The 23,533-nt window shown below is 31.0% G+C and overlaps 1 protein-coding gene across 3 annotated transcripts in view; it reads right to left on the bottom strand.

Moving 5' to 3' along the window:
* Positions 1 to 4,292: 4,292 nt before the first annotated feature.
* LOC115891333 overlaps positions 4,293 to 23,533 on the bottom strand; it is a 76,139-nt gene continuing 56,898 nt past the window's right edge. For all 3 annotated transcript variants that reach the window (XM_030911779.1, XM_030911781.1, XM_030911780.1), the window contains exons 16-19: positions 15,661 to 15,858; positions 12,338 to 12,546; positions 7,075 to 7,194; positions 4,293 to 4,922 (exon numbers count right to left, since the gene is read on the bottom strand). In XM_030911779.1, coding sequence (XP_030767639.1) covers positions 4,701 to 4,922; positions 7,075 to 7,194; positions 12,338 to 12,546; positions 15,661 to 15,858 — 749 coding nt within the window. In that variant the 3' untranslated portion in view covers positions 4,293 to 4,700. The remainder of the gene's footprint in view (positions 4,923 to 7,074; positions 7,195 to 12,337; positions 12,547 to 15,660; positions 15,859 to 23,533) is intronic.

Below are 23,533 nucleotides of genomic sequence, written 5' to 3' on the forward strand. Positions count from 1 at the left end.
ACGATATGTACACTCGTTGAATTTGACACCTAATATCAGATTAATAATATATTATTTTTGTACTTTTGTGCTTAGGCGTAACAGTGCTTTACTTTTATGCCTAGCCGTTAAAATGACAAAAATTAATACTTTGAGACATTTGAAAAAAAATCATTTTGATCTGAAGCGAGCGACTTTTTTTGAGGAATATATTGGTGACCGATGTGGAAAAATGATACGCGCCGTAGAATTATCAATGTTATCGGTATCGCTCAGAGTTATACAGATTTAGCCATTTAGGATAGGACTTTAATTGGAAATAAGTGTTAGTCATTTAGAAATCCGATTTAAATATTTTTTTAATTAAAATCAAAAAAATCTGATTTAAATAAAAAAATCGGATTTTTTTGATTTTTTTAAAAAAAATCATGATTTTTTCCAACCCTGCCCTGTATACTGTACAATAATTTTAAAATGTGTATCATAATATTCCCTATAACTTATATATTTTTTTACAAAAAAAAATATTAAATTTTAACATTTTTTTGTAAACCTCGAAACAAATGAGATAATGGACTTTACTACTCTATCGTTGACTCACCCTGTACATATCGCACCTTCGATCATAAAGTAACCAAACCAAATTAATCATATTAACAAATAATTAGTGATGCGCCAGTTTATGATTAAAGGTGCGTTATGTAGATTTTGAAGTAATAATTGAACATTTATTTTTATTTTTTCACAAAAATTTTTACACCCTCTATTTTGGTAGTTGTACACCCTCTATCGTAGATTAATCGAGAATCTGCATTTTTCTGTTGGTTATCTTTTACCATTGTCGGAAAAAATTAAAATTTATTTAAACATTTAATTTTATTTAAGCCGTATAGCGTCTCGATTTGAGTGGCGTACCCACAGGATAACGGGGATATATCCCCCCAGAAGGTCCAAACGTCTAACCAAGTCATCAAACTTACCAACATAAAAGCGATAATAACTTCCAAATAAATAACTAATTTATTATTTATTTGGAAAGACTTCCAAGTAAATAATAAGTACTAAATATGCGAGTCGGCTAATATTTTAATAACTTATTCGATAAATAAGTAATGTATTGAAATTTTTAATGTAATACAGAATTTGTGTAAAACACATTTCTTAACAAAATAAACATTGAAAATTGTCACCAAAAAATACAAGGTGAAAATTTGGTTTGGGTTCCTTCAATTGATAGAATCATTTAATCAACAATCATTCAATTTTGCAACGATGCAAGTTTGCAAATTTCCAGAAGTCTTGTGTTTTTAAGCTTTTTGGTTTTAAGCTTAAGCTTCTTGGTTTTTCAAACATAAAAAAAGAGTTTTAAATTAAAAATTTTCCGAGATATTTTCCAAATGACACTTGAGGTCTATAATCAGCATATTAAAAAGTAAGCAAGGCCAGCAAAACAATGTCCATACACTTTCATTCCATTCATACTTTTCATCAAACCATACGGGAAAATGCCTAGGAAATTTCTTTGCCGATTTTTCCACTTTAGTCTCTAAATTTAATGAGGCCCATTCATTGGCCTACCAGAATTGGACTAAGATATAAAAAAAGAACCACCCAGCAAATCTTCATTATGAATAAACGATGAAACAAATATAAAAATAAAATACATAAAAAATAAATTTAAAAAAATAATTATTTCTTTTATCTTAGGCTGTAATATACTGGATCTTAAGGACAAATAGTTTTTTTATCCCCGTTTGGCGGGTGATTCCTTTCTCAATATCTCGGTTCAATTAAGATCGCCCGTCTTATCTTGAAACTTTCCACTTGAAAATCCTTTTTTTAAGATACCGCACACATAACCAACACAGTTCTCTACATTATTATTGTTCACAAGCACAGTAAACGGTCCGTTCATTGCAAAAAAAATAAACACCACTAAACTTTCCGATTCTCGTCATTCACGGCATAAATAATAAGCGGAAGGCGGTCGAAAGAGCGCTGGCAAGTGACGTCAATGCATGCGACTGTGTTTCTCTCTTCTTAAGTCAAATTCAACATAAAGTTGAAACGATTTAAGTCTTTCACTTAAATCATGGTAATCTGCAAGTTAAGTCAGTAAAATGACTTAAATTAATATTATTATATTGATTTGAGTCATTATTGATAAGTCCCTCAAGGTTATTACCCTGAAGTCAAGAAAACCGGAATTCAATTTAGTTACCTTTTTTTAAATGTTAATATTAGTTTTCTTGTATTACTAATTAGCGATTTTCTTACTATCATCATACTATTAATTATTTATTGTTGGTACAGATGAAACTAACACCACATAAAATAAAACGGTTAATCTTCAGAACAACTACAAACGCAAGAATATGCTTTTTTATAAAATTTAACCGATTTTGTAATACTTATTACCATTACAGAATTTTTTTACTGAGCTGATCGAATACATGTCTATACGCTCCATTAGTGGTGACGTCATATTGCGGAAGGTCAGTGTCGCAAAATCTAAACAAAGCATGAATTAACCCGTTTTTTTTTCTCGTTTATTATTATATTACTGTTTTCTTAAGGATAATTGTATTTTTCCAAGTAAGTATATTTAATTTTGAACCGTACCCGTGCACTTTATAGTTAATAAATTCTATAATACTATGGAAATTCGTGTTCTTTATTGTTTTAACATAACCTCATATTACTTATCCATATATGTATCCTTTTATGTAATTATACCTATAGTAAACGCTTATATACTTACTCAGAAAGACACAAATATCTTTTGAACAGAGTAATATAATATAAAATTAAGAAAAATTAGATTATCCCATTATATTCTTGCTTTGTTTGGATTTTGCGACACTGACCTTCTGCTACATGACGTCACACTAATGGAGCGTATTATGTGGTGAATGTGTTTTGATCATATATATATTAACTAATGTATATTGACTCCAAACTGCATTCTGTGAAGCCGAGCCGGTGAAATGGGTATATAAATCTTCGCTCAGTTAGTGGAGCACAAGCGTTGTGCGCAAGCGTGAATTTTTAATTATCGATCGGATAACTAAATCAATCAGAGCATAAGCTGTTCATTCGTACGACTTCGTACAGCTTCGCACGGCTTTCGTTCGCGCTTTTTTCAGCTGTTCGAATTTGAAATTCGTTCCGACAATTAATATAAATAATAATGTTAATAAATTCCATTAGTAGAATAAAGTTATTTTATCCTACTAGCTTATAAAATATCACTTTAAACGTGGATACAAAATGCTTAATATGATTGTAAATTAAATGACTTAGTGTTTTAAATAATTAAATGGTTACATAGTTTTACCACGGTTTTACTACGGATATACGGCGTGGTTTTAGTACATAAATTTAATTGTTAGATTTTAAATTAAAACTATAGATAGTAAAAATTAAAATGCAATTTTACTGTAATCACTTTATTTATTAATTTTAAAATCTGTAAACTAGAGGCAATATAAGGACACAGAACTTTACCAACTATGTACATTTACTTATAAAAAATGATATTTATTTAATACGTATGTACAAATGAGTTAGCATGAACAATTTATTATATACTTATGGAAAGCTATTCCAACAACCTTTTTCCTGTCGCACAAAAAAAACACAATTTTCTACTCATTTTTGTTTCAAAGAAATAAAAACACAAGTGAAGAGTGAAGCTCAAAATACACAAAAGCCGATGCGAACACAAAGACAGTTGAATAAGAAATGAGGATCGTGTTTGCGCTCCCGTTCGACCACGCGTTCCACAAGGCCAAGCTAAAACTAATCGATATTCGGAATTTTGGAGTTGCGCTATTGCGCCAGCGTTTTTCTAACAGACGAACTTATGTGAAATATACATGGACCGGTTATCTAGTTGTCTCTAACTCAGCTTCAACTCCAACACATTGCAGGGATAGGCGATAATCAGTATATATTTAATATGTATATGGTTTTGATACTATATAATATATCGATGGCATAAGCTAAGAGCTGGAGGATTTTAAGGTACTCTTCAATATATTCGTGATAAATTCCTTTCGTTTGTCTTTCGGGCGAAGACGGAGATGAAGTTTGAAAAGGAATGCGGCTGAAAATTATCATAAAAATATATACAAATCTGACTTTGTTTTTCTGATTTCTTTGTTTTGACAGTTTTGACAAGCAGTCAAAACTCATTTGTGCAACTTCGTGTAGACATATTTGTGCCATGTAGCAGCTGGACGCTTGACATTTATATACAGATATTCTATGATTTAAAAGGGTCGTTGTGAATAGAAAAAATGGGTTTGGTGTTTTTTTTGCTTGGTGAGTGCGGAAAACACCGCTAACACATAACCCAACATAATATTCAAATTGTTTACCAATGTTTTTTTGCAAATTTTCTTGTATTTTGTAGGTATAAGTGGTTAAAAAATAACAGAAAATAGCAAAAATCAGATGGTTTATTCAGTACTTAATAATTGTGAGAAATCTTAAAAAAATTAGATTTTTTGCGAAAACGGTATGTGACGGCTAAATTAAGGTTCTGATTTGTAATCTACGACTCCAAAATAAGGGGTATACAAATTTCTGTGAAAAAAATACGATTTCCGATTATTTACCGTTTATAAAACATACCAAAAATGTGTAAATTACAAGTTTACACGTTCATATTAGCCTCACTCAGTCACATAAACTATTATATGACACAAAATAGTTCGTTACAGGTACCGAGTTAAACTCTTCTTCAAGAAGTTTATCTTATTTAACCTAAGGATGCCTGCCTGATATCCTGTGACGTAATAATTACAACTGCCCAAGTTTGGATTGAACTGAACTTTGTTGATTGACTGCAAAGAATACTGATTGAACTTTGCGGTGGAGAATTTGATGTGACTCAAACCACCTTTTTGGCATGATTTCCGACAGGTGATTTCTGTATCCTAAAAAAATTACAAAAATTACAAAATTACAAAGTATCAATTAATGACGTTTTTCTTACTGGCGAGAGTTTATGTAAAAATATCGAGATAATTAATACAATTTTATTTATAATCACAACTATTAATTAAAAAAAATTATATAATATTTTATTTTCAAGTAAAAATGTCAAAATGTGTATTTTTTTGTTGTGATGTGTAAGCAATAAACCAATAAAACATAAGTAACGTTTTCAGTCAAACTTAGTCAAATGTTGTAAAAGAATGAAGTATAGCAGTTTATTGAATGTTTAAAGAGAAATAATCGAGATTTGGATAATCGGAATTAGGATTGATTGACGTATTCAATTGTTTTCGGTCACTTCCTGTTTCACCGGAAATGACTACAACTTGTGATTTTTAAATGGCACCCTCGTTATTTTGTCACTCTATTCGATAGAATATACACTCTGAATAGAATGACATATCATATGTCAACTGTTGAAATTTTCGAATATTGTTTATTTGAAATTGCAACATGCGATTCATAACGACAATTACCAAATGTGTGCTACCAAATATTCGTAAAAAAAGTTCATTTGAAAAAATTTAAATATGATTAAAAATACGATTTTTTAACTGGCATCTTTTAACTGGTCAGGACAAAACACTAAAAACATTAAACGATCAAATCTATTTTTCCAAAGCTCCTTGATTAAAAATTAGTGTTTTTAACCAGCCATGGCACTCTAGATTGAAAATTAAAATACAATTTAGTTTTAAGCAAAAATGTCAACAGTTGACATATGATATGCCATTCTATCCAGAGTGTATTCTATCGAATAAAGTAAAAAAATACCGAGGGTGCCATTAAAAAATCAGAAGTTGTAGTAATTTTCGGTGAAACAGGAAGTGGCCGAAAACAATTGAATACGTCAATCAATCCTAATTTATGTTCTATACAAACATACCAGTGGTGAGCCACTTTTGAGACGCACCCGGTATACAGGGTGTCCCAATATTCCGTGGACATAGAACTACTGCGTATTTTTGGAATCAAAAAAGTTCATTGGTCACAATTTTTAGAGAACATCAAACGTTAAAAACCTAACCTAACCTAACCTAACACATTTTTTAAAATACTTTAAGAACCAATATTCCGATTTGAATGAGATTTGGAGTGCCTATGTTTTACTAAGCGCTTTAACATTTGATTTTCACAAAAATCAAGAAAAGGTACGGGAAGCGTGAAAACTACCCCCACTCCTACGTTAATTTCAGTAGAAATATTTTCCTACTCTACCGACCACTGATTTATTTTTTTCGTAAATTAGTACTCCTAGTATTTACTAGACTAAAAATATATTAGTAAAAAAATGTATTTTTGTATAAAAAACAATATTATTAAAATAAACTAGATAAGAGTATTTTAACTTATTTTGTCTTTGCTTCTAGAATGAGCATTGTCTTTGTTTTCAGTTGACTTAATCCAACACGAATAAAAGTATTTAAAAATATTTGTTTCTGATTTTTTGGTGATTTCTAGATATTTTCTTGTATGTAATCCATAATGTGAATATTGTATTTTTTTTTCTTATTAGGAACACTTTACCATCATTTTGAAATTTATTTTACATGGGCGTATGTATACTATTCGTTCGGAAATAAATTTATTATTATTATAACGAAAAGACATATCTCTATCAAACAACTAAAAATAAATTATTTATTAGAATTTACACTCAATTTATCTTCAGAACGTGTCCTCAAGGTCTCCGTTTAAGTGTTAATACAAAAACACTTAAAAAATTTAAGACTTTACATTTATTGGCCAAATAAAGTAAGTGATTTTCTTTAAATTGCTCTTCTGAAAACTAGCAAAAATCGAGATATGCCTTTTCGTCATAAAGCCGACGATATGCCAAAAAATGTCAAAAATTGACATATGATATGTCGTTCATACTAACATATCAAATCCCGTTTTTTATCTGAAAAAATAAAAAAGTTGAGGGGTGAGCAACTTTTGAGATGCACCAAGTATAGAAAATATTGCAAGATTATTGTTAGAAATTGATATTTTTCAATTAATTTTGATAAAATGGTGTCTCAATTATAACAATTTATGGATATGTACAAATTTAAAGGTTCAAAGAATTTTTATTTCTAAAAAACTTACAAATTTGTAATCTAAAAAAACCAAACCATATTTTTCTACTGCTTCACTATAAGTATCAATATCACAGACGGGTTCAGTTTTTGGCTCATCTTTTCTAACCAATTTTGTTTTGGATAATACCTAAAAATAAATTTAATAACAAATTAAAACCAGTAAAAATTTGACAAGTTTATAAAAATATGGCATTGACAGGTATTACTATGTTGGATTTCCTAATTCTCTTAATTTAAATAAGTTTATGTATATCTTTTATGTTTTTATTATTTTTATTTGTTTGACTTTATCATTAGTAATAATTACATTTCCATCTGTTTTTATCTGTACGTCCCCGGATCGTCATTTATAAAAGAAAAAACTTTTTTAGTGAAACTTCTTTACGCGCGATGGTAGTAAAAATTCAAGCGTTCAATCAAAATTCAATCAAAAATTCGTGACATACCACGGCCTTGACACGACATGACCTTGACCACGCCTTGACGCACGAGCTAACGAGAAAAAAAGTGGTAAGGATAGCGCAAACACCAAAAACATTTGATTTAAAGCTAAGAAAAGCATTATAATAAATTTGATACTGTACCTGGGTACCAATATCCTCTGGTTGTGTGGTAGAAAGTGAATTTTCATGCATATTTTCATCGGTAGGTTTGTAGCTTCTGAATAATGGTCTAGGTAAAGCATTTAGCTCATTTAGCTCAGAATTAGAATTATTAGAGTTAAGCAACTGGCATTTTCATTGGAGGACATCGTCATATTTATTTCAAACCAATATAATCAACGAGAATATTCGTATAATTTAACAAAATTACTCTAAACCAATATATTTATAAAGTAACTTAACTAATCGAAAAAAGTTAGGGATGTTGTAAATTTTCTGTGAAAAAAAATTTCGAAAAAAATTGTATAACGTACATTTACTGCCAGCTCTTTCAGAAACGAAACACAATTGTTTTTACTGAAAAAATTTTTAATTAAATTTTACAGGCATTTTTTCTCTAATAATGTAAGAATGATAATATCCAAAAAGAAAAAAAAACTATTAATAGCGAGTAATTCTACCTCTATTGGCTATTATTGCTTCAACTCGGCGAGGCATACTTAAAATTAAATGATCCAAGGCATTTTGATCGAAGGTATCCCATAAATATGGAAGAACTCGCCTCAGTGACCTAACGTCCTGAACAGGAGGTTCATGGGCAATTAGTGCTTTTCCGAGCATGTCCCAAGCATGTTCGATACAGTTTAAATCTGGAGAGAGCGGGGGTAAAGGCAAATGATTAATTTCATTAAGTGCTAGACGTTCTTGTACTCTCCCTGGTCTATGCGGGCGAGGTTATCATCTAGAAATCTGAAATTGGGTTCCAAATTCCAGAGACAATAATTTACCATGTTATCAATGATGTCGTCAGCATAAATTTCACCTCTCATTGTACCTTCACAGACATGTAAATCCCTTCGACCTCCATAGAAAATTCAACCCCAGACCATTACACCTCCAACTCCAAAGGGATGCACTTGAACATATCGGTCGTTAAGTCTTGTATTTCTTGGTCTCCACACACGAACTATACGTCTGTCTGTACGAAGACAAAAGCGGCTTTCAGCGCTGAACATCACAGTATGCCACTCATCCTTCCAGTTAACTCTTTCATTACACCAGAGCAAAAGGTGAGCTTTATGGCCTCAACCTGACTCTCGCGGTCAACGGAGGGCGTCTTATAGGCCTATAGCAATGTAAACCTGCTTTTTTTAATCGATTTAAAACCGTCCGAGGGATAATACGTACTGTGCAGGCAGCGAAAAGGTCCTGGCTGAGCAACGTGCAGTTTCTTGCAGTATCCATCCTAGCTCCTCTCAGTAAGCTTCGGTCCTTCCTAGCATTTGTCGACCTTGGTCTACCCTCCCTCCATGACAGATCCAGTCTCATTAAGTCGGGTTTTAAGTCTAGAAATTACACTTTAGGTAACTTTAAATCGATCAGCCACATCGATCTGTCGCGCACCGCCAAGCCAATCCAATGGCTTGATTTGCTTCCTCTACTGTTAAATGACGTCTGTTCATATTATCGATGACAGAATATCCACAGTATCGCAAACTGCCGCACGGTGGGGTATTAGCATGAAAAAGGTGATCGAAATTCGAAAAAGCAAATGTGTTTAAGATTTACCAAAAAAAGATAAATGATAAGTTAAATCATCTCTGCCATGAATGCCGTTGCTATAGGTGTGTTTAGTTGCATTCATTTGTTTCAACGAAACGTCAAAGTTGTTACTTCTCGCAGATAAGAGGTAAATGGCTAAATTTTATGTTTAAAATTATAAAAATTATAAATTGTTGTTGTTCTTGTGCTCTTTTTACGTTTATATTATTGTTTTGATTGAAAATGGCTCAGCAAGCTGCAGGTATGTATTCTACAAAAACGTATTATTTATTTTGATATTCTCTATACTAACGATTTTTTTGCAACTAAAAGTTAGGCGTTCAGAAAATTTTATTAAATTTGTGACATTTTTATTATACTTAGAGATTTAGTTGCGCATTTCGAAGAATTCAGCATATTGTCTATATACGTTTTACTTAGTAAACATTGGGCTTTCATACAGTAAAATAAAATACTGCGACTTTTTGCGACTTTGCTGATAAAATGAGAAAAACATTCTTGGTTTCCTCTAATTTGCCAATCAGTGATATACTAATGCGAGGTGTAAACCGTGATGGCATTGTTGTGTACAAAGCGATCGCATTAGTGCCATTAGCAGTATAGCACAATTTGGCATTAGTAGCGACTTTAGTGGTATGGGCATTGCACGCGGATCAGTCGTAGCATTAGTAGTATTAGTTGTGATATTACTACTGGCATTAGTGGCATTGGCCGTGGAAACACTGGAACTGTGATTTTTCTTTCTTTTTTTAGAATCGACGAATTATCCTTTATTTTGTTCATATTATTTCCTCTTTAATTGAAAATAGCAATAATTTATATAAGGTCTACATAAAAAAATTTCGATCAACTATCTGTGTCAAATACCCCACTGTGTGCCGCTTAGCAACACGCAAGCACAAGTTCTATTCTAAATAAAAATTAAATGTACATTTTTGATGATAGTGCTTTTTATTTGTTTGGGTATAATTTTTTATGTTTACAAACAGTATTTTTTTAAACACAAACGAGATAGGTTTTAATAGTTATAACACTTTTTCTGAAAATTCTTCTTCTTAGCGAAAACACAATATCCTTAACTTTTTTCGATGCTCCAAACAGCATTCTGTGAAGCCGAGCCGGTGAAATGGGTTTATAAATCTTCTGAAGGAATTTGCATAAGTCGCTTAGTTAGGCGTGCTCAAGCGTCGTGCAGAAGCCTGGATTTTGAGTTATCGATCGGATAACTAGACCAATAAGAGACTAGACGTTAGCATCAGGTGTTTATTCGTACATTTTTTTTATTATTAACATTTCGAGAAAAATGCATTCTTTATAAAAAAATGCTTGTTCTATAATGCTTGTTCTTGTGCTACATTTATATCCCATTTATAAAAATATGGTTAAATGTTTTCCTGAAGTCGTAAAAATCAAAATAGTTTCTATGGTAATATAATTCCTTTTTCTTCTTTGATGGATGGTTACTATGATTTTTTTATTGACGTGAGATTTTTTGCTGTTTTAAAATGCTTAAAGGCACAAAATGATGGTACTTTAACAACAGTGAAAAATATGACAATAATCAATATTAATGCACTCAGATGCAAAAAAAACGCAACGGAAAAATTTTTAGTCAGATTTAAAGTGTTATATTTTTGTTATTTTTAGCCCTATTTTCATGAATTTTTTAGCAAGCTGCATATAATTATATGAACATTAATTCGTAAACTCAGTTTTTTATAATCTTTAATATTTGGCATATTATACAGGGTTAATCGAGGCGTTGTTTTTTAACTTAAATTTAAAACACCCTGTGCAATAATTTCGTGTGTAAATTTTTCGAAAATATAATTTTACGGTCAAAACTATGAGTCCTGAACATTTTGTTTTTGATTCAATACATAGTTTGGTTAATTTTTAAGAGCGAAATGAATTGATCACGATCAATTTGCAATTTTTCAATTATCATTATTTTTTGATGTATTTTTTTAATACGACGGGATGGTTTTGATGACTATTGTCGTAACGTCATATTGCGCTGCATTGGATACTCTATACTAAATTTAAATAACGTTAAAAACTAACGATATAGTCGGGTTTTAATAAACATTCATAACGATAACAAAACTAAGGATATTAAAGAAAAAATATGTAATACTCAAGTACACAAACAGAAAACAAAAATTGTAAAAAATACCCTAATACTTTGTATTACCTCCCTTGGTTGCTATAACAGTCTGTAGATGTCCGTTCATACTGTGATTGAGGCTGCATATACCATATTGCTTTATGTTTTACAATTCTTTTTTAAGGACCATGTGAAGTTCATTTAATGAAGCTGGTAACGCTTCGCGACCTTTAACCCTTTTGCCAAACATTTCCCAAACGTCGAACATGATGGGCAGTTCATAGTAGTGTATAGTTCACAATAATCACCAAAGCTGCCTGTCATATTCAAAAATAACTTCAAAAAGAAATGATAATTGAAAAAAATTCCAAATTGTTGGTGGCAAGTTCATTTCGATCTTAAAAATTAACCAAAGTATGTATTGACATGATCCAAAAAAACAAAATGCTCCGGAGACATGGTTCTGACCGTAAAATTATAATTTAGGAAAATTGACACGCGAAATTATTGCACAGGGTGTTTTAAAGTTAGGGTAAAAAAACAACCCCTCGAGTAAACCTGTATAATATGCCAAATACTAAAGTTTATAAAAAAACTGAGTATAAGAATTAAAGTTGATATAATTATATACAGCTTGCTAAAAAAATCATAAAAATAGGGCTAAAAATAACAAAAATATAACACTTTAACTTGACCAAAATTTTCTCCATTGCGTTTTTTTGCATCTGAGTGTATAATAACCATCTATCAAAGAGTTAAAAAGAAACGATATTATCATAGAAACGTGTTTTGATTTGTAGGACTTTTCAACGACCTTTTCATTTTGGTTTTCACATTATTTTATTTTTCTCTAAAACGGCATAAAAATTTGAAAAAGTATAAACGGGATTAACCGTTTTAGAACAATCAAAATGTTAATCATAAGAAAGTTTCTCTTCTTAGACAAACCGGAGGCATACATTATTAATTATTTTTCCCTTCAAATATATTTTACTCACAAATTTCGCATAGTGCCTCTTTTTACTGTCAATCTTATAAAACAGTCTTTGATTAAATTGTACTACAACTTCTCCAGTCTTCGTACAGTGCAGAACAGCATTCAACCAATCGCTGAAAGACAGTCCGGAAATTCCCGACGATGCTGTAGTCAACGTTTCTGTTTCCGTCAGGGCATCTCTGAGAGTTTTAATATATGTATGAATAGGTGCTAAAAATGAATTTATCATCTCTTAATTAACCAATGGACAAAATTATTGGCTTCATTTTAGTCCAGGAGACAGTGAATTTTTTTTGTATTTATTTTCGCAGTCGGTGAATATGAAATAGTTTGTTCGGATCCAAGATTATATATACTTACGTGGATGCATATGGAACGCCATACGATTAGGATTAAAAATGATGTTTCCAACGTTATGACATGCCATTTTCAAACCATCTTTATTGCACTTATGAAACATTCAGTAGGTTTGTCTATCCCGAGGACCTTACTTTGTGCATGCGCATTCTAAATTGTACGTATTTACAAAATAATCACAATTTTATACGATTTAAAAAGTATAAAGCATACATCGTTATGGAAACCAACTTTTCATTGTCATCATATTGTCATAATATTGTCATAATATTGTCTTTCTTCTTATCGTCCTAATCCATAGATAAAGGAAATAAATTTAGATTGGAATGCCCGTCAAAATATATAGTTTTGGGTCGCGACCGTTGTACGCGATCTAGCGCTGCTATAGCGGTTGCTATGATTCCTATTTAGGTTGCTAAGAACAGTCGCAAATAAGAACAGAAATAATTTTCTCTTGTCAAAGCCAGAATCTTCAAAAATTATAAGAAGTGTTTAAAGTGTCCATTTTCAAAGTAATTATTGCTATCTTGTGAGTTTATTTTAAATTTTATTTACTCAAACCCGTGATAATTGTGAAAAAGTAGAATTAAAAATTTAAAAAGCTGTGTTGTGAACTGTGAACTGCAAAAACCACCGTGTATCGTGGCATAATGTCGGTTTCCAATGTTTCTTAGGTATTTGATACATGTCCTTATATAAATAATGTTTCTTGTATACAACACACTGTATTTTATTTATAAAATTAAAAGAAAATAATAAATTTGAATAAACAATATTTGGCGACATAATTCCGGAAAAAGCCGAACCACTCTGAAATTATCAAAAGCTTTGGGTCGCGACCGTTGCAAGAATAGCGCCAAATAGTATTTACATTGTCCTTATGGGCACTTTCCAATCTAAACTTGTTTCATTTATCTATGGTCCCAATGTTATTTCCATGATGTAAAGGCACTTGTTTTTTGCGTTTTTATTTTAAAAATTTTATTAATCACTCTTTTATCCATCGTTTATATATAGTAAAGGATACTTGTATATATAGTTCTATTTTTCGTTGAACTTTTTAAATACTCGTAAAAATAACTAGAAAGTGTTTGATGTGTGGAAGTTCTAATATAAAGGACCCCAAATTATCTTTTGATAGGCAAGCAAATTATTCAGTTGTACTTTTATTTATATTAAATTACACTTATACTTTCTGATTAGATTTCCTAAGAATATTGATATTCGTTCGGAGTGGCTAAATGTATTTTTTATATAATTTTATTTTTCAGACAGTAAACATTCTATTTCATGTTCAAATATATGCATTGTACAAATATGCATTTTTAAAATTAATATTCAAATTTAGCGCGTGGATGATAGTTGATAGTAGATAGCGACAATAGATAGAGTAGAAATACCGCGTGTACAACAAAAGAAGAAGATAAATGTAAGTCGTTGATATGTTTGCGACAGTTTCCATAGTTACTTACGTATCCGCGTAAGTATATAAAATGAAAATTTGTGAGTCTGGCTAAAGACTCACTAATAGAACTATTTTTATCGCCGGAAAAAAAGTGCAGTATATTAGTACTTTCTAACGCATTTTCCGCCCCAACCCATCGGAAATTTGCTTAAAACAACATACCGAATAATTGTTCTATCGGTGTTTGCTGACTGAGAAAATAAGTACCGAAAATCTTCACTGTCCCCCTGGGGCGCTATTCTGTACAATCGTCGGTATCGGTAAGTTACCGACAACAATCGGTACGTACGGCCAATGAGCGTCGAAGTTGTGGTCATATATAGGACATATAGCTGTCATAAATAGGACATATAGCAAATTTGTACCGACGACTCTCGGTATCTCTACCGTGAGGTTAACAAGAGCACGGTAGAGATACCGATCCTCGTCGGTACAAATTTGCGATATCTGTCATAGGGCCGATCGATAACTATGACAACAACAATCAACACATGTTTACTATATACAAATACGTACCGATAGCTGTCGGTAATTTACCGATACCGACGATTGTAAGGGGCGCTATTCTGTAAAATCGTCGGTATCGGTAAGTTACGACAGCTCTCGATACGTATTTGTATATAGTAAAAATGTGTTATTGTTGTTGCCATAGTTACCGATCGGTCCTATGGCAGATATCGCAAATTTGTACCGACGAAAATCGGTATCTCTACCGTGCCCTTGTCAACCTCACGGTAGAGATACCGAGAGTCGTCGGTACAAATTTGAGATATCTGTCATAGGGCCGATCAGTAACTATGACAACAACAATCAACACATGTTTACTATATACAAATACGTACCGATAGCTGTCAGTAATTTACCGATACCGACGATTGTAAGGGGCGCTATTCTGTAAAATCGTCGGTATCGGTAAGTTACGACAGCTCTCGATACGTATTTGTATATAGTAAAAATGTGTTATTGTTGTTGCCATAGTTACCGATCGGTCCTATGGCAGATATCGCAAATTTGTACCGACGAAAATCGGTATCTCTACCGTGCCCTTGTCAACCTCACGGTAGAGATACCGAGAGTCGTCGGTACAAATTTGAGATATCTGTCATAGGGCCGATCGGTAACTATGACAACAACAATCAACACGACGCGTCATGAGCGTCGTGTTGATTGTTGTTGTCATAGTTACCGATCGGCCCTATGGCAGATATCGCAAATTTGTACTAACGAAAATCGGTACCTCTACCGTGCCCTTGGTAACCTCACGGTAGAGGAACCAAGAATCGTCGGTACAAATTTGCGATATCTGCCATAGGACCGATCGGTAACTATGACAGCAACAGTTAACACATTTTTACTATATACAAATACGTATCGAGACTGTCGTAACTTACCGATACCGACGATTGTCGATGCCGTACATGAATGTACAGAATGTATAGCGCCCCTAGACTATTTATAATTTCGAAAAAAAAAGAAAAATATTTGTTCTAAGAAAAACTTACGAAATCCGGACAATCTTGATTCTCCCTCTGCAAAAACGGTGCAAGGCCAGAGCGACATCCAAGTGCCTTCTGTAATGCCGCTCTTCTTAACAGTGTTGATTTTTAACTTCTTGTACAGATCCCAGTAGGACAAATATCTGTCGCTGGAAGCGGTACATAACCATCTGTTGCCACCGTTTAAATGGTTTAGTGAAATAACTATAAAAAAATATGTTGCCCTAAATTATAATCTACTCCACCAACTGAGAATATGATACAATTCATATTTATACCAATAGATCCTGTAAAGCTCAAGTTTTTACGATACTAGTTGTGATGTAATGTTTAGTGTTTAGTTGGTATTAGGACTCTTATAAAAGAATTATCTGTATACAGGGTGGCCGAGGGTGACCAGTAACTTACTACTATAGCCTTAGTTGGCCGAAAGTTAAGTAATTTGAAAGAAAAAGTATATATGAATGATGCTACCTCAATAAATGGGAGTAACTTCATATTATAGTTTGGGAGTTATTCATATTATAGTTTGAATCACGAAAGCAATTTTTTACAACAAAATTTAACTTTTTATTAAAACTATTATTTTTTTCAAAATATTTAATAAAACATATAAGAACTAGATAGATCTTTAACTAACAAACGGACTACCATCAGGTATTTTAACTTCCACCGCGATAATCTGCTTATAATGGTTAAAAATTTCGATTTTTTCACCTAGATGGCTAAATATTAGCATACTTGTGTAAAATTAAAAAAGAAACAACGATTTCTTACTATAAATGTCAAATTTGTCAGATACTCAAGAGCAACGGGTTAAAGTTTATTATGTAATTTTTAATATAATTCGTACAATAATAATAATAATAATATAGTGCAGTTAATAACATCGTTACAGGCAAGGGGTTATTTACAGTCAATTCGAAAGACTGGCAGGCGCATATAACAAGTATCGAACAGATAGATATATCTAGCGAGATAACAGGTGTGGGAAGGAATTAGTGAGGGATGTAGATTAGTGATGGGAACTCTGTAACTAAATAGCGATCGGTAGCGATGAAGAATACTGACTTTAGCCGTAGAAACTAAACGGCAAGCGACAGTATTCTTGATCGCTACCGATCGCTATTTAGTTACAGAGCTCCACCCCAGCCTTCCCGTATACAATGCGTAGTGGAATATATCATATCAAATGGAAGGACGTTTACGAATAAAAATCAGAAACATCGCAAATACATTACGTCAAAAACACCGTACATTAAATATCTTAACGCTGAATGCCATAAAACAAAGTTCGTTAGGATCATTATGCATTATCAAATACAACTTGATTAAAAGAAAATAGTAAATTGTGGATAATAATACTTTCATATCCAACCTTTGCGCTTTATGGAAGACAGCAAACCCTACATCCAAAATCCACCTATAGTTCGGCAGGTGGAAACGTTCTGGGAAAAAATCTATGAGGCTGCAAAACCGCTTCGGTCGGACACTCCAGCGGACATTTCCAGTCTGACATTTCCAAGACTACTGCGCTGACATGATACCAAACGAAGTATAGTACACAGATCACTCCGGCGGAAGCTCACAAATAATGGGATTTAGTATAACAAGGCACTATGAATTTTTGAGCTCCTGTCCTAGACGGATTTAACAACTTCTGGTGAAAAAAAATCCCAGTACCCACGCATATCGCACCAAAATACTTAATATTCTTGGCTGAATGGGAGCCTACCAATTCCCGAGTGGTTTGTGGAAGGATGACTAGGTTTGGTCGAACAACACTATTTCCAAAAAAGGAAATTTTCGCGCCACGAAGAATTACAGACCAATAGGCATGTTTCATGTTTTTCAATTTCCACGCAATTATGCAGATTTCAACCTAATTAGTGCTTGCTACTGAGCCTTTTTTATATAAAACTTAATATTATGCCAAAAATGGGGCAAAAGTTTGAATTTCACACTTACGCGCGCTGTGATGACGTATGTAGCCCTCACCAATATGATAGGCTGGTTTTCGTCTCAAAATAAACTTGGTGAATTTTATGATGTTGGCAGCATTGCTGTTTATTCAATGTCAAAATGACATTGTTTACAATTGTTTACTTTTTATTTTAAATTAAATTTGCATTTAAACTATTTCCAATAATGCTAAAAAATTAATTTTCTATTGTTGGATAACATTTACCAGTAACTATAATAAAATGTTTTTGTACGCGCCGAAAAAAGATGCAAAATCGTAATGTTGTTTTTTTCAGAAAACTTCTCTTAAGGTATGAATGTGATTTCAAAACATTTCAAAGTGAGTTTATATTATGTTTGATTTGTTAAATAATTAATGGCCTGTTTTTTACATATGGAAGAAGGTGGGGAAAAATTAATTTGAAAAAAATGTAATCCCTGATAACTAAGATTAATAATAGTATTTCCGGAAAATCACAGTATTCACAGTTATGTTATTATGAAAAGTACGTCTACTATCTGACCAAGAAAAGTTAGAGAAGATGAACAAGGCAATTAGAAAAATTCTGTTGGCACCAAGAATATTAATAAATACGTTCATGGTTAAGTTATTTCAGAAGACTATTAATAAAATTCATTGTATAGATAAAATAAGGCTCTAATGCAGTGCCTTTTTACATAAAATCAAGTAAATATTTTATTTTAAAGTTTTGTTATTAAATGTATTAATATGTGATCAATAATGTTTATTATACAGGGTTGTTCACCACATACGACACGGAGTATTGTAGCTAAACGATGAGATTTTTACAAATTGTAAGTTTTGGGTTCGATGAAGGACTATTAGAGGTACAATATAAAAATAATTTTACAAGTTACAGAGTGTCCCAATAAGTAAAAAATATCAAAGTTGTATTTTTTTAAATGGAACACCCTGTATATTATTACATTTTTAGTTTCTACGATTAAAATAAAAGTAAATTTGATTAAGATTTATTATACTTAAACCTTACCGTTTTTGAAATATTTTCAATTTTGTGAAATTGCAGTAAAAATTTTAAGGCTTCATTTCTCCAAGGGTATCAAAGTTTTTAATACTAAATATTTACTGAAGTTTATTTACTGATCAGTTATTGTGTTGCAATAATAAAAATAATACCACCTTATACAGAGTGTCTAAAAATTTATTTTAAATAATTATTAGCTTCAAACGCCAATAACTTGTTTAATTTAAATGGAACACCCTGTATATTTTACGAGAAGTTTCCGTAGAAAATGCATTTTCTTGTAATTTAGAACTTATTTATCAATATACCCATGGACTATTGACATTTTAGATTATTTTTAAAGATGTACCAAATTTTTAAAGAGTACAGATACTAATATTGTCGATATAATTCGTTTATTTCATTAAAAAATAAAAAAAAACTGTTTAAATATTTGTTAAAGAGGATCAGTTAATATGATTCCAGTATTCAAACAACATTAACTGACTGTTTGCTTTGATTAATAATAATTGCTCCAAATACTAAAAAACTGAATTTTGTATGGGCATTAGACAGTGTGATAAAAAGTAACACCTTAAAAATGATATTTCATTTTTTAATAAATGCTTATTTATAACTACAGAGACTTTAATTTGATAACTTATTATTATATTGATTTCTGACTCAAATCCACATTTATTTATAATAATTTAATAACGAACACAATTAAGTATGTAATTAATTAGTATATGGGCGCAAATAATGGTGTTATATTTAATTAATGGTATACTCTTTTATAAAGATTTAAATAGTTTTCTTTTTGCATACAAATGGGCTAGTAATATTATCGTTTTGCTAAAAACGATAATATTACTAGTCTGTACATTTTGTACATTTGTTGCTTTAAAAACAATCTAAAATGTCAATATTCCATTGATATATTGATAAATGAGGTCTAAATTATAAGAAAATGCATTTTATACGAAAACTTGAAGGGATAGGTAAAAAATGGTATAATACAATTTGATAGACAATTTAATTGTGCATCTGATTCTCCTAAAATATACAGGGCATTCCATTTAAATTAAAGAAGTTATTGCCGTTTGAAGCTAATAATTATTTAAAATAAATTTTTAGACACTCTGTATAAGCCTTGTTTATATATTCTTAAAGTTGGTCAACCTCTCGACAAAATGTGCTGCCTCTGGCGAACAAATCGCAAAGCTTTAAAAGAATGAAGCATGTGATTAGGGGCGGAGTCAAAAATATCGATTATTTGCGGTATTTCCCTCAGAGTAATGTAATAATATAGCTCGGATTTTTGCGAACTATAATAGGGCTCAGCTGATTAAGAAATTTAAACAAAACAATTATATCATTGTTGATTTTCGATTATTTTTACTGTTATTTTAAGGATTCTAAACCGTATTTAACAAAGAAATAACAATTTTCAATATGTTGGTACATTAACGCTAATTACTGGTAATTATTAATATTTAAAAAAAGTTACATACACTTACTTTATTTCGATTTGACCCAGGGCTATAAAATTTTATTTCATTCTTCGATCATTTTATTCTAAATTGAGGTTTTACGTTTTTAAGATAATTTTTTTTGAAAACAAAACGTTTATACATTCTTGATTAATTTTTTCCTTAATTAAAAATAAAACTTGGCACTTGTTTCAATAATATTATTTGACATTTAAATAAATATTATGTACTTAATACACCATTTAAATCTTTATTACACGAAATAAATCTTTCTTAGCGTAAAACATGGTCAGAGTCAAGTTTGCTTTAACTTTGTACCATATAAAAAAAACGGCGTCCAGTCGGCAGGGAAATGACGATCGACGACATTTCCCACATAAATTTACATATAAAATGACAGCGATCTTCATTTCATAGCCATCGCTGACGCCGTTTATTTTCGATCAAGAATTATAAAAACTGAAAATATCATTATGTTTTAACTCACAAAGCCCGTTAAACCATAAAACTTTCTAGTATATCCACTTTTATTAGGAGTAAAAATGACCCTTTTCGTGGCGAGACTGTAGGTTTGACATACAGCCGAAGCACAAAAGTCATTTTTACTCCGAATAGAACATGCTATTTTTTCAAACGTCACAAATAATGTTTTAAACAATTTCAAACGTTCCAAATAATATAAAAATATTTAAAACTCATACCTTGTAAGTAATTATCATGATACAAAAAAAACAAGGTATGATATTGCGCAGGTTGGTCACCACGTCACAGGTGATAAACGGCAATATTGGTCGGCAAGCTCCACGCGCCAATTTCAAATTTTCAAACAGATGACACATAATAAATGTGTATAATGTGTCATAACTTTTCAAATGTCCAGCTCGATGATTTTACATAACTTTAGGGGTTATTTAATTCTTCCCTATTTTAGGTCTTTTTTTATTAGTGGCAATTGAACAATACGGATATTTTGTTGTATGGCATATGACGTCACAGGCGATATGCGCAAACTGAACGAAATTGGAGACGCTATCGACCATACCTTGTTTTCAAGTTTTCTTTGTACCATGAGTAATTATATATCGAGAAACTATGGTTACGGCTCGTTGAATTTGAGACTTATGTCATTTTAATAATATATTTTCATACTTTTATGCTTAGGCGTAAAGTGCTTTACTTTTATGCCTAGGCGTTAAAATGACTTTTTTATATTGTCAATCACGTCGCAAAAATTAATACTTTTGTGACGTTTGAAAAAAAAATAATATTTTGAAACTAACTGGTATATTTTTCTGCCACAACAAAGTTATTATACAGTGATAAATGATAAGATCATATTGAAATACGCTACTGGGTAAAAAAAATTGGCTAAATTTTATCAATAATACTCCATTTCAAAAGTTATTTTCCAAAATAATTAATATTTTTTAATAATTGATTGCAATTAATATTATTTGACTAGTTTAATTTGATTAATTAATAAGACTAGATTAATTTCATTTAAAATAAATTTGATCAGATTTTTTTCGTATATTCAACTACCAGAAAAGTAGAAGGAAGATTATAATGTATCTATCACAATATTTAAAAGAACTACTACAATAATTATTAGAAGAAAAACAAAAAGAAAAAAATACCCAAATACCTTCACCTTCTACTCAACTACAAAATAAATGAATATAATCTCTTACAAGAACACTACACAAACTACTTCTTGTATTCTACACTAAACAAATTATCAAACTTATTAATTAATCAAACATAAAGAAAAATTAACCAAATTACCCCTTCACCTACTACTTAACTTCAAAATAAAATATAAAAACACTACTAAATTTCTTCTGGTAGTCTACACTAAACATTATAATCAAACTTAATAAATTAATCTAATTTTACATTACAACTACAAAGAAACAAGAAAATATTTTAAAACTACAAGAAATAAAACTTCGATACGTGCGACCAGTATAATAGATCAAGCGGACAAAGAATATAAAATACTTTAAAATGTGCATTCAGAAAGAAAAAATATCTCGAAAATTATCTAAACAAACATTTTTTTTTCTTATCAGTGAAAAACATCGACCTCGTCGGCCTTGCGGAATTTGTCGGGTATTTACAATGGTCGAATTGTATAATTACCAGCTTTTATAGCATATCTAATAGACAAAAAGTATCTGGTCGATTAGTAACCAATTGGCACAGTCCGAAAATTATCGATTTTTATTTTCTCTGTTTTTATTGGCCGCTTCAAAATTCAGAGTAACAAAAAATATTTTTCTCTAGTAAAAGACTGTGAAATACGCCCCGCCATCTGGTGCTTTACATCCATAAACGTCTTAGGTTGAGCTACTTTAAAAATTCATATACAAGGGTATAAGGTAGTATTATTTTTATTATTGCAACACAATAACTGATCAATAAATAAACTTCATTAAATATTTAGTATTAAAAACATTGATACCCTTGGAGAAATGAAGCTTTAAAATTTTTACTGCAATTTCACAAAATTGAAAATATTTCAAAAACGGTAAGGTTTAAGTATAATAAACCTTAATCAAATTTACCTTTATTTTAATCGTAGAAACTAAAAATTTAATAATATACAGGGGGTTCCATTTAAGAAAATACAACTTTGATATTTTTTATTTATTTGGGACACTCTGTATCTTATAAAAATATTTTTAAATTGTAGCTCTAATAGTCCTTCAACGAACCCCAAACTTACAATTTGTAAAAATCTCATCGTTTAGCTACAACACTCCGTGTCGTATGTGGTGAACAACCCTGTATAAGCATAAAATATTATTTTTTAAGAGTGTTATATATATATATATATATATATATATATATATATATATATATATATATATATATATATATATATATATATATATATACACGTTACGGTTAAAGTAAATATAAAGTGTTTTAATTACAATATTGTAATAATTTACATTTTGATGGTGATAAGACTTACTGAATATCAGGGCAGTCAATTTACAATTAACCCGCTACAAGAACATAAAATATAAATCTCTGATATAAATATTATGAGAAGACAAGAATGGCAATAAATGTTGCTAGAAAGTAAAATGTTATCTTCCTTCATTCTACATAAATCATAACCGTGGTACAAATCACCAGTGTTAGCTGCACAGCTTAAAAATTTAGTTCCCTCCACTTTCTGTACACTTTTACCATTGCAGTCACATAATGTTCAGGTGTACTTTTTGTTTGATTGTACAGAAGCCCTCTTTTTATTGAACGTATTCAATCGAACTGTTATCACTATGATTCACTCTATGCTCTATAAACAATGGTTTTATTACTTTTAAATAACTTCAAGAAAAAAAAATCTCACCTTGATATTTTAACTTCTTTATATCAGCACTTAAGTATTTTAAAATATCTATATAAAAACTGTCTACCATATAC

This window comes from Sitophilus oryzae, unplaced genomic scaffold (assembly GCF_002938485.1).
Source record: "Sitophilus oryzae breed Bouriz unplaced genomic scaffold, Soryzae_2.0 scaffold_980_pilon_pilon, whole genome shotgun sequence".
NCBI classification, from domain to species: domain Eukaryota; kingdom Metazoa; phylum Arthropoda; class Insecta; order Coleoptera; family Curculionidae; genus Sitophilus; species Sitophilus oryzae.